The sequence below is a fragment of the Macaca fascicularis genome, chromosome 3, assembly GCF_037993035.2.
Source record: "Macaca fascicularis isolate 582-1 chromosome 3, T2T-MFA8v1.1".
In the NCBI taxonomy this organism is placed as follows: Eukaryota; Metazoa; Chordata; class Mammalia; order Primates; family Cercopithecidae; genus Macaca; species Macaca fascicularis.
Window position 1 is genome coordinate 143,080,864 of NC_088377.1, and position 12,238 is coordinate 143,093,101.

Below are 12,238 nucleotides of genomic sequence, written 5' to 3' on the forward strand. Positions count from 1 at the left end.
TTTAAAATGAAACAAATGATGCTCTTTGTAACAGAAAGTTAGAACTAGTGTATAATTTTGCCTCAAAGTGTGAGTCTAGGACCTCTAACAGTTCTTAAAATGCAAATGTTTATAACATATAATTTTGTTTCAGCATGAAATAATAGTTTACTTTGGAAATATGAAACAACCAAGTGAATAGACAAAACATATTGATATCTTATGAAAAATAAAGCAGATTCTCCCTAAATTCTGATGAGGACTGCGTGATGACAAGTGGGAAAGTATAATAAATAATAAATCGTACCCAGGAAATCTGGCATTGTAAATCTGACAAAGATAAAGAATCAATGAACTCTGCCCTTCTGGGATACATTGCTTAGAACTAGTAATTTACTCAGATTAAAATGAAAGAGTCATTTACTTTATAAAAAGATAATTGTACAAATTTTACCATGAAATGCTTCCATATGGCATTGGCATTAAGAAATAGGACTGTATTCATAAGTTAACTACGTTAGGCTTTTACTCTTTATGTTTATTGAACATGATTGTTTTATATATTATTGCATTTGTAAGATGATGTTAAACCTATTATAAATACATATCCATGTATTGAACCATATTAATAAATAACAAATATCCATAACATTAATTGTTGTCCTCTGTATAGTCTTTTACTTTTGGATAAGCTGCTTATAAAAAAAAAAAAAAAAAAAGGTTTTGGATGAACTGTTTATAAAAGGCGCTCAATAGATACTTGTCAAATGAATTCCTTCTTACTAGATGAATTTGCCAGTAGCTTGGGGGATTTGGTGAAAACCATCTGGATAGTTATTCTCCTTAATCTAAATTAAGTGGTGTTTATGCCTTGTTAAACAGAGTTTCTGAATTGGTATTTAAATTGGGTAAGCTTGCTGGAACCAGAGTACAGGGTTTTCAAGTCCTGAGTTGCTGGCATGATAAAATGAGTTAGTACCTAGAAAATCCATTAGTAGTCAAACCACAAACAATACTCAGTAAAGGTTTACTCTTATTATCCTTCTGAAAGAAAGATTTCTTAAGGTACTCTCAAATTTGATGTTGTAAGTTTAAGTTATCCTTCTTCGTATGAATCATATCTTTGGCTGCAGAAATACTCATATGTTCGATTATAAACTGCTTTCCCCAACTCTACTTAGAGTGTTATGAAAGAGAAAGCATTTGCTCTGTGTTAACTTTCTAAAATTGCAAAACTTCTAAACTCTAAAATGTATATGTTTCTAAAAGTTTTGGGTGCGGAATTGTGGATCTGTGTTTAATTTGATGGTACAGAGAAACAAAAATCACTCATACACTCTCAGTGAGATTATAAATTAGTACTTTTTCATGAGTTAGGAAGGTGGAAATCTGGTCATATATGTCAAAAACAATAAAAGGATGCATGCCCTTTGATCCAAAATTTCACATCTAGGAATTTGTCAATACTATATTATAGAAACATGATAAAAGATTTACATTTTAGTAGGTCCAATACAGATGACACGTGACAGGTAAAAACTGGAAAGCCCCAAATGTTCAATAATAGAAAAATGATAGAATTACACAGCTTCTAGCCATGCAGCAGACTACTACTGTTGCCACCTTAAAAATGATATTGTGCAGTAACACACATTCACATTGAATGACATCGTTGATATTCTGTTAAGTAGGAATGTCAGGCAGTAAAAGTAATAAGCACTTTATGATATAATTTATTTTAAAAGTATTTGCACATATATGCATAGAAAATTATTTGAAGGATATTCACCAAAATATTAATGGTGGTTATTTCTGGGTGGCAGGATTGCAGGTAACTTCAGTTTTCTTTTCATAACTGTGCTTTGTCTACAGTGATATGTATTATTACTATAATAATAAAACCCTTAAACTTCACTGAAATACATTTAAACTTACCAGTGTATCTTAGTTTCAAATTATATTTATATAAAAATATCTATCAAGAAAAATACAGTTTTCTTCATATTATTAGGAGTTAATAATTATAAAACCTTGGTGTATTTGGAAAACAATATTAGGAAGCAAAGCCTAGTTTTCAGACAGCATGTTTTTGCCTGTAATAGGATTTATAGTATTGTTGATATTTTTTAATGTGTGTATGTGTGAATTAGCCATGGAGAATTGAAAACATGAACTATATTATCAAGGAAACCATGTTCACAATTTTAGACCTTATTTTTAAAATAAGCCCAAAGAGTGTATTGGCAGCATTCAAATTCTGACCCACGTGGAGTAACAGCAAGCATACCATCTCAAATAGTGGGGTATCAATTGAGAATTTATAATGTCTTTGTTTCAGTCATCAGAAACAATTTGCCGTCCTCAGAAATATATTTTGAAAGATGTGGTCTTTGTCCTGAAATGCTCCTTTAGCAATACAAATAAATAAGAGAACCATATGCACTTGCAGGAAAGCGATTTGCCTTCTATATTGCACTAAATGGTGATAACATGATGACATGCCATCCTACTATTTGGCATGAGACGAATGGCTAGACCCAGCAGTGTATCTGCAGAGAAGAGAGCTCTGGGTTTTAACTGCCAATTTTCAAGTCAGTGCTGCTTATAGTTTCTATAATATGTTCTGAAATTTGTTGCTGACTCTGAATGCTTTGTTCCACTTTGGTAGACCATTTCTGCAATCCATGAACAATTAAATTATATTACTTTTTATTAGAAATTGTGTTATCTGTTCTTTATTTACTGAAAGAAATAACTCTTTATTTTTCAGAGCTTCCATATGGCTGGGAAAAAATCGATGATCCCATTTATGGCACTTATTATGTTGAGTAAGTCTCTAAGTGTGATATTAACTTGTTATTAATATGTTGTGAAATTATGTTAGTATTTTATTTATTGAGCATGGGTAGCTAACAGCCCCTTCATTTCCCTTTCATCTCACTTTGAAGTATCCAGCAAGACTAGCAGCACTAGCTAGCTGCTTCTTTCCTCTCCAGCTGGCTAATTTGTCATTCCTTTCCTTTGACTCAACGATTCTAAAACACCAATTGAAAAAGTGTGTTTCACACTGTCCTCTAAATGAGTGATAATTAAAGATATCAAAGTAAATGCCTTTCATTTTGCAATCAAAATGTTGGGAGCTGACTGGTTGTGCAAACGAGATGTTCTATTAAAACAGATTTTGAAGTCAATTAAATGAATCAGCCATATTTTTTAGTTGAAAAATAAAATAAAATTTAGATTTTTTTTCTTTTCTAGGACCTCATTCCAAATCAACAGTATTCTTTCAGTACATTGGATTTTTATGTTACCTATTGGAGGTTACATTGCAATAATTTGTTGTAGTATGAATGATCCCCCCATGCATCCTTTTATTCAGAACAAAGAAACTGTTCAGGTTTAATTACATACACATATGTTTCTTGGAAAATTAAGTAATATTCATAATTTTTAAAAGTTAAATATGTGATTTATGTTTCTAGAACTCTCTCTCCCAATAGACGATTGTTTTTCATTCTTGTCTATTGTTTAATATTCCTAAAGTTATTTGGGTGAATAACAAAGCCTATATATTCCTTATGGGAAACACTACCCAAGAAATCCAAAGGTTGAAAAACAAGACTTCCACATTGTTCCTCAAGATCTTACTTTGTTTTTTCCAACCACATTCTGTTTAATAATTACAGATGGTCAAGGGTTACAGGTTGGCTTTAGTGCTAAATTGTTTTTGTAACAATATTCAAAAACCATTACTGAGCTTTTATTAGGTGTCAAGCCCTTCTTGGCACTGGAGGTGTACAGATAAGTGAAATGTGTGTGCTCTCTGCCCTTGAGGATCTCCCTCAGGAGCACTTGTCTTAACTACTTTCACCCATCATTTTCCTTTGGAAAAGCCCCAGTTTTGGCTCCACAGTCATTTCCAGATTCACAGTGAAGGTGAATTCAGTTCATTTTCCATATGCAGTCTTCTAGCATAGTATCTAATGTATGGTGTCACACGGACACTGAACAGATACAAAAAAGTAAGATTAAGTACATAGAGGTATCTCTAACTGCAAAAATAAAGGGACATCATTTATAAATAGTTATAAGGCCTCTGTGTCCCACTAGATTGCTGATGAATTAAAGTACCCATATGTTTTAAATAACATAGTTATAGTCCATAAATAAATATAACACTAAATGTTTCACATAAATGCTAGCTTGTCTTAATTCACTGAATCAAACTGTGCTGTGTCTAAGCCTATTACATCAGATATTCAAGGAAATTCCATGTAAGGAAAGAGAATTGAGTGTGAGGCATATCAGATCTTATCTTTAGTATATTTCCTCACAGAATCATTGAAAAAGAACCATTCCTTAGTCCATATGTTGGCAAAATCCATAAAAACCCAGATAGCAAATATTTGGGGTGGAGGATGATACGGCCTCTGTTACAGCTACTTAGCTCTGCTGTTGTAGCTTGAAAGCAACCACCGGCAACATCAGCTATGTTCCACCAAAACTTTATTTACAGAAACAGGCAGTTGGTCATATATTGCCTGCAGGTCATAGTTTGCTGGCTCCTACCCTATTTTAATTCTTCAGATTGTTTTTTCATATCTTCAGCTCCTGTCAAGCTAACTTCCAGTGCAGGAAAAGGTTTAACTAAAACCTTTCTTCTCTGTCCTAATCATCTAACAGAGAGCAAGACAACCCTATGTCAGAAAGCTATGCTTCACCCCTTCTTGACCATTGAGATGTGTGTTCTGCAAGTGAAGATATGCTGCTGGTAGATCCTTTGTAATTAATTATGAAATTGGACACTGGCTGTAACCCTAAATGAAAATTTTTCTTGTTATCTTTATACTTCAGATGTTTTGTGTGTGTGTGATTGCCTACATTATACTTCTCTCTACATTTCTCCACTTCATTTTCCATGTAACACAGCCATAGTCAGAGAATTATATAGAATTTAGTCAGTTATGTCTTCTATAATTAGATCAGGCTGACATGTTTTAATAGTTTTAGATTTTAAGTGATTGGGAGGTTGTATATACAGGTCACAGTGGGTCAAAATAGTTTAATTTCCTTCCCGTTACACTCAGTTCTATTATTTGTCATGGTCTTGTCCCCATTGTATGATTTTATAGAGTTGACCAGTGTCAGTAATTAGGTGTGTGGGTGTAGCAGGCCACGCAGAAAACTGAGACAAATAAACAGATAATTCAAACTTAAAGACAATGTTAAGTAGAATATTATCCCAATATCTATTGGAAACATCCTTTTGAAAAACTTCATAAACATAATTAAGATACCTGTTATTGTATATGATGTATACATTACTTGAAATGGGGAATATCTTCCATCATCCCAAAAAAACTTTTGAAATATTTTAATTGGAATACACTTATTTACATGGTTTGTTTTAATTCTGTATCTCATCTCTATTATGCTATTATTTACACAAGGTATATATTGGTTCTGAATAGTAGCCTTGTTTATGGTAACTATAAGAATATATAAGTAAACATAGAGGTTATTCATCACTTTCAGTATGTAGAGTGTTTTTGTTGGAAGAAGAAAGTCACCTAATTTCTTACCATAAAAGATTGGTAAATGTCTAAAGTTGCTATCTCAACATTTCCATTTCAACTGTCTAGATTAAGATTCCATTCATAATTATGGTGATAGCCTTAATATCTTAAGGAATTATATTTTAATTGGTAATATTAATATTTAGTTCATATAACAAAGCAATATCTTTTTTGTTAATATATAGTCAAGAAAATGTTGATTTACTGATACTATTAATGATAATGAGCAATGGATTATCTGTACAGCTATCAATTTTATGTTTAATTACACACCCATTCATACAATTGGAGGTACTCTTTACAAAATATGAAAAAGATTCCACCTTCCAACCCAGTAGCAAAAAAGCTTACATGTATGGGCACAAGAGGTCCAGTTTAGCAGTTAGCACCTCTCTTTGGATAGACCAACAACTGGGAATAGAAGTTGCAGGTTGGGCACTGATTGAAATCAATGTAATGTCTCTAGCACAGTTGCATAAACACACATTTTCCTCTCAGCCACAGACAAGCAAATAGGAATTCCAGCAATCAATAGCAGAAGATAATTTACACAGCTAGAAAAGGAGAAACCTGGACTGAGCAGGCTTTGACCACTATAACTGACTTTACCCCACTATGCCACTGTTCTGTCCCCTGCAAATTCAATTCTAAGATTGTACGTTTAATATATTCAAGAACTAGAAAAATCATCATCATGTTATGGAAATTGTTAACCTTTATTGAGTGCTTAGTATGTGCCATTAACTGGTCTCAGTGCTTAACAGTTTCTATCACATTTGTAATTCTCTCTATAGTGATAATGAGCTAAATTGTCTTAAGTTTACAGATGAGGAAACCCTGGCTAAAGAAGTTAAGTAACTTACCTAGAACCACACATTATTGAGATGAGGGGCTGAAATTTGGACCCAGGTAGTTTGACTGCGGAGCCCAGACTCCAAACTCTTAACCAAAATGCCTGCTATAAATTTAGCATTTATAACCCATAATGGTCTGAACAAGCCTTTGGGACCCATCCCTGGAGAAGAATGAGGGATTCCTCAAGAACATCTCCTCCCTGGCCTCCCTGTAGTACTGTTCTACAGCAGGATGCCCGACAATGCGAGGTCATGCTGCATCCAGAGCCTCAGGAGACAGGCTGCTGACCCAGGCATTCTGAGCCACAAGCTCCATTACCCACCACTTCGGAGTAGCCCTGGACAACATGGCCACCGAGAGCAAGACGTGAAAGAAAGGGAATCTTTATTGTTTGGACCTTAACATAAAAATGTTGGCCCTCATTTGGATTAGTAGAGGCAACACACAGCTATTTTAGAGAACAATGGGCCCTACTCAACATCTTTTTAAATTTTATCTGCGTCTGTGCAAACTGACTATGTAGCAGCAGAAAGAACTTAGCCCAATTTTTCCTGACAGACACCAAATCCGTGATGGTGCAGCACTTAGCACTATGTATTAAGAAGTCCTAAAATTGCTAGCTAGGAATGTAACTGTCACTGTTCATAAAGATAGGAAAATTTTTAATAACAATGTGCAAAATGGAGAGTTGAACAGCTGTGACTTTTGTACAAATGTGGTTCTCTCTCCTCTTTTGTGAAATTATGTCTGCTGGGTACATTTTGGTTTTAATGGCAGCTACACAATTTGCTTAACTAGCTGCTGGTCCAGAAGACACGATTTGCTGGGACAACTTTCATGCAAAACTGCCTTCTCTGGCAGAGACAGAGAAGCAAACCATATAACTGTAGTTAAAATGATAGTGGAGACTGGCAGATGTGATTTTCATGTAAAGGTTTTACAAGTTTTTCATGTGATGTCACACATCTGCTACTATAAAACACTATTTGTATGCAATTCCAGAAAGTATGAAAAATACTGCATAATATCTTCAACGTAACATTTAATGTAAATGGAAAAATTGCATTCATTTCATGGTTAGTGGTTGGTATCCATCATGATGTAGCAAGCTGGGAAGTGGTTAGAGAGAACTTGAACTCAATATATTATATTAATAATGCTTCATGCCTTTGAGTAGCTTTCTAAATTTTCTAGGAGAAATGTTCCTAACTTTAAAGTTTATAAAAAGTCAGTAAACATATGAAACATTTTCAGTTAGAAATAAACATAAAAGAATACCCTTTTAAAATCTCACTAAGGAAAGCTCTAAATCTTATAAACAGCATTTGGACATATCAATTAGTATCTCTGAGTGGCCAAAAGTATGGGCTGCAGAGTTGCACAGTGTGCTAACCCTGTAGCTCCCCAGCTGTGAGATCTTGGGTAGGCAGGTTATAGACAAGAAGGAGGAGGGAGGAGGAGGAGGAAAAAGATGAGAAAGAAATGAGGAAGGGGAGGGGAGGGGAGGAACGCTTATTGTGCACTTAGTACATGCCAACTGTTATTCCAAGTGATTTACATGTACTAGCTGATTTAATCTTCCCAGAAACTCTAGAAAGTCTATATTATTATCCCTATTTTATAGGTAAGGAAACTGAGCTATAGATCTTTTTATAAGTACTATATGATAGAGCCAGAATTTGAACCTAAGCAGTCTTATTCCAGAGTTGGTATTTAGCACTTAACATAGATATGTTCAGTAAGTGTTCAATAAATGTTAGAATATTTTAATCTTGTATATACCAATAATATGTAGAAAGCCTCTCCTTTTGGCATTACTTACTTTTCCAGTACTTTCGTAATTACAGTAGACTTCAAAAAGTGAACAATTCTAAGAGAAACTTTGATTTGGAAAGAAACATATAATCCCATGGCCAGAGTGTGCTACAATGAATAAAAACAGTGTTTCTTCAGAATTATTAACAGTTCCATAGCTCCAGAAACTGGCTTCCAAAGGGGTTGAGTCTTCAGTCATTCATAAGGAGGTTATATTGTCATAATTATCTAGAATATGTATCATCTTATATAGCTGGGAATTTCTTATAATAATAGTAGAAATACTAATGTGTAAGGCATTATTTTAACTTTTTATTTTAACTTTTATTTTAATGTGCTTTTACATCCATCATCCCAGATGACAGTCACAACATGTACAAAAGAGAAGATCAAATCTCAAAGGAGTTAACTGAGTTTTCTAAGGAAATATGACTGATAAGGTCAAAGCAATGCTGATGCCATTTAGAAAAAAAAAACAGCCTCTCGATAGAGTAGCTATATTTTCATGTTAATAAGTTGGTTCCATTTTTATACTTTACAACATATTTTCCTCTATTAAGCAAGCATGAATCAGTAAACTCCACTTTATAGTTGAACAAAAGGAACAAGGATGTCAAAACAAATAGTGAGTGTCCTACCTCTAACTGAACTAGAGCCAGCTTTTTTATTAATTAACTTATTTGACCTTAACTTACAACTGGTTTAACGTTTTACGTCTTTCTAGCTGACCCAGGCTGATTTCATAATTTGGGGCATCATTTCTTCCAGCCTGGATAAAACCAGTCATCAGGCCTCGAGAGACATGAGTCCCTAAGATACCAGCAGTAAGTTAGGGGGCCTCCTAGCTCCACACACATGCTGTTTATACTACGTTAACTTTTCTGATAGTTCATAGTTGATAATTCCCACTTACCTCCCCCACCCTCTGTACTGCTCACTCATAAAAACTTCAACTGACTCTTACTTTCCTAATGTTTCTTTCAACTACCAGTCAGTTAAAAGGCTTATGGCTTCCCTTTACTTTTCATGACAGAGTCCCTCAAACTTACTTACTTACTTACTTATTAATTGAGACTCCAGGCTGGAGTGCAGTGGTGCAATCTCGGCTCACTTCAACCTCCGCCTCCCAGGTTCTAAGCGATTCTCCTGTCTCAGCCTCCCAAGTAGCTGGGATTACAGGTGTGCGCTACCACACCTCAGTAGAGGTGGGGTTTCACCATGTTGGCCAGGCTGGTCTCAAACTCCTGACCTCAAGTGATCCGCCCGCCGCAGCCTCCCACAGTGCCGGGATTATAGACATGAGCCACCGCACCCAGCCCCCTCAAATGTTTTTATACCACAATCCTTTCACATGAAAAGAAGTCTCCTGTCCAGCTCTCTTCTCACCACTACCATCCAGGCAAGATCTGGAGGTGCTTCATCTCCCTATTCCTGAAGTTAGAGGTCATTTTTCCTGCTGTGAGACACTTCACCATTGCTGGCTCATTCTAACAGGATGGACATTTGCTCTCTATCCTAGTCACACTCCCCCACCCCTAAATGTCTTTCCCACTGAACATGAAAGGATGAAAACTTGACTCTGTAATTAAATACACGTTTATTAGCGACTCTTACATCTTATCAACAACCTTACTTAACAAATCTTCTGGTTTCACATAGAGGATGTTTTAGGCACCCAGAAGTTTAAATTGGTTTAATCGCAGATGGACTTTTACAAATAACAATGAATTATTCACCTTGATGTCAGTTATGTATAAATAACTGTTAAATAAAACAAGGTAAAATAAATGCCTTTTTGTTTTTTTTTTTTTTTTTTTTTGAGACAAACTCTCGCTCTGTCTCCCAGGCTGGAGTGCAGTGGCTGGATCTCAGCTCACTGCAAGCTCCGCCTCCCGGGTTCATGCCATTCTCCTGCCTCAGCCTCCCGAGTAGCTGCGACTACAGGCGCCCACCACCTCGCCCGGCTGGTTTTTTTTTTTTTGTTTTTTTTTTTGTATTTTTAGTAGAGACGGGGTTTCACCATGTTAGTCAGGATGGTCTCGATCTCCTGACCTCGTGATCTGCCCATCTCGGCCTCCCAAAGTGCTGGGATTACAGGCTTGAGCAAAATAAATGCCGTTTTTTACAAACAATTTTTATAACTCTAAAACATTTTCTTTGTCCTAAAGCCAATAATAAAAAGCAAAGGAACTATTCCTCTCACCAACATTTATTTGAGAATATATTTGTAAATAAAGATAGCTGCAACATAAACACATTTGTGGGGCGGGGGGCAGTTGTGTTTGTCTTCAAGCTTTTTTTTTTTTCTCCCCCCCAGAGAGATGGAGTCTCACTCTGTCACCCAGGATGGAGTGCAGTGGCACGATCTTGGCTCACTGCAACCTCTGCCTCCCGGGTCCAATCAGTTCTCTGCCTCAGCCTCCTGAGTAGCTGGGATTACCGGCACTCGCCACCACATCTGGCTAATTTTTGTATTTTTAGTAGAAATGGGGTTTCACCAACTTGGCCGGGCTGATCTTGAACTGCTGACCTCGTGATCCATCTGCGTCGACCTCCCAAAATGCTGGGATTACAGGAGTGAGCCACCACACCTGGCCCAAGCATTTTTTCTGAATCTAACAAATCAGGCCCTTGTTTAGGCACCTCTGGAGAGGCTTAAGCATAGACAAACAGCACAATAGCACACAGGGTAGCACAGAAGCAGGGAAACTTCCTGGCAGAGGGTAACAGTGTGCGGTACACAGACCTTCACCCCTTGACGTCCCAGGAAGAGAGGGCAGGAATGCTCACAGCTGGAGACACCATGCTTTCTGCTGCCAAAGAAGGACCATGTTCCTTCCTTCTACTCCATCATTTTTATATGATGAATGGCCTTGTGAAGGCAGGGAAGACAGTCTGAACTTGGGGAATTGTTGATTAAGAGAGTTGCAGACAACCTTTGGAGCTGGATGTGAGCTGCGTGAGAAGTGCTGTCCTGCTGGAAGAGGGGACCCTTGTCCCAGGTAGCTCATTGCTAGGCAACCCAGAAAACACTGCTAGCATCTTTCATTGGACAATCCTGTTTGCCACTCACCAAGGCAATGTTCTATGACAAATAGATGATGATTATTCTATTATTTGTGGAACAGTTGCTCATATAGCTTATTAGTTTTCCTCTCTCGAGATTGAACATGTTCTGCTTCTTGTGCGTGAACTACAGATTGTCTCATGCTAACAATCTGTATCATTACATACTTTGGAATCATATCTTAGGCTGAGATTAAGTTCTAAACTTAGCCCATAAAGTGAAAATGGCTGAGTCAAAATTACCCTAAAATTTCCTCCTATCCTGTTGGTGACTGGCATATTAAAACAACACTGCCACTTTTTTTCCTTTGGTGTTGGAAAATAATTCTTTCTGGAATTAAAGTAGTTGGCTGGCATTTGCATCTCCTAGATCTTTAATAGATACATAACTGGGATCACAGTCAGCCCAAAGAGATGCCAGCAGTGTCAAAGGTATGAAGGAACTTAGTTAAACTGAGGAAGTCAAACCAAAGCAGACTGATATTATTCTTTGGGCATCCTATAATTGAATAATAAAGCAGAAGATGGTTTACCCTAACTGGGTAAAATGTATTACCACTTCATCCCCACATGAGAACTATAATTCATCTCTTTTTCAATATGCAGGTAATGTTTTTTCAAAATTCCTTTTGTGTGTCATAAGTCATAATGTTAGTAATAGCTTATGTTTTTTCCATCCACAATTTTGAATTTACAGGTTAGTGCAAAATTACATTTAACCTCTCTAGCTTTAATTTGTTAATTGAATGGTTTGGATTAGGTGATTGCTAAGATCTCTTTTAACTCACTGCCACTTTATCTTAACAAGAATAAATTTGGCCTTTTTTTCTGTAAGCCTCTGTATTTTCTCATTACAGTGGCTGATCAAAAAATACTTAAAATTTTTAAAGCATTTTCTTCCATTTCTACTTTTTATTTGGTTAAACAGTAACATATATTACCATTCT

At 36.1% G+C, this 12,238-nt stretch overlaps 1 protein-coding gene across 36 annotated transcripts in view; it reads left to right on the forward strand.

The window, feature by feature from the left end:
• The window catches only part of MAGI2 (membrane associated guanylate kinase, WW and PDZ domain containing 2), a 1,469,004-nt gene that overhangs the window by 1,103,388 nt on the left and 353,378 nt on the right, over positions 1–12,238 (forward strand). For all 36 annotated transcript variants that reach the window (XR_006696500.2, XM_045387570.2, XM_045387574.2 and 33 more), the window contains one exon: positions 2,750–2,807. Coding sequence is in view for 30 of the 36 variants with exons in the window: in XM_045387570.2 (XP_045243505.2) it covers positions 2,750–2,807 (58 nt within the window). In the remaining 6 variants the exon portion in view is untranslated. The remainder of the gene's footprint in view (positions 1–2,749; positions 2,808–12,238) is intronic.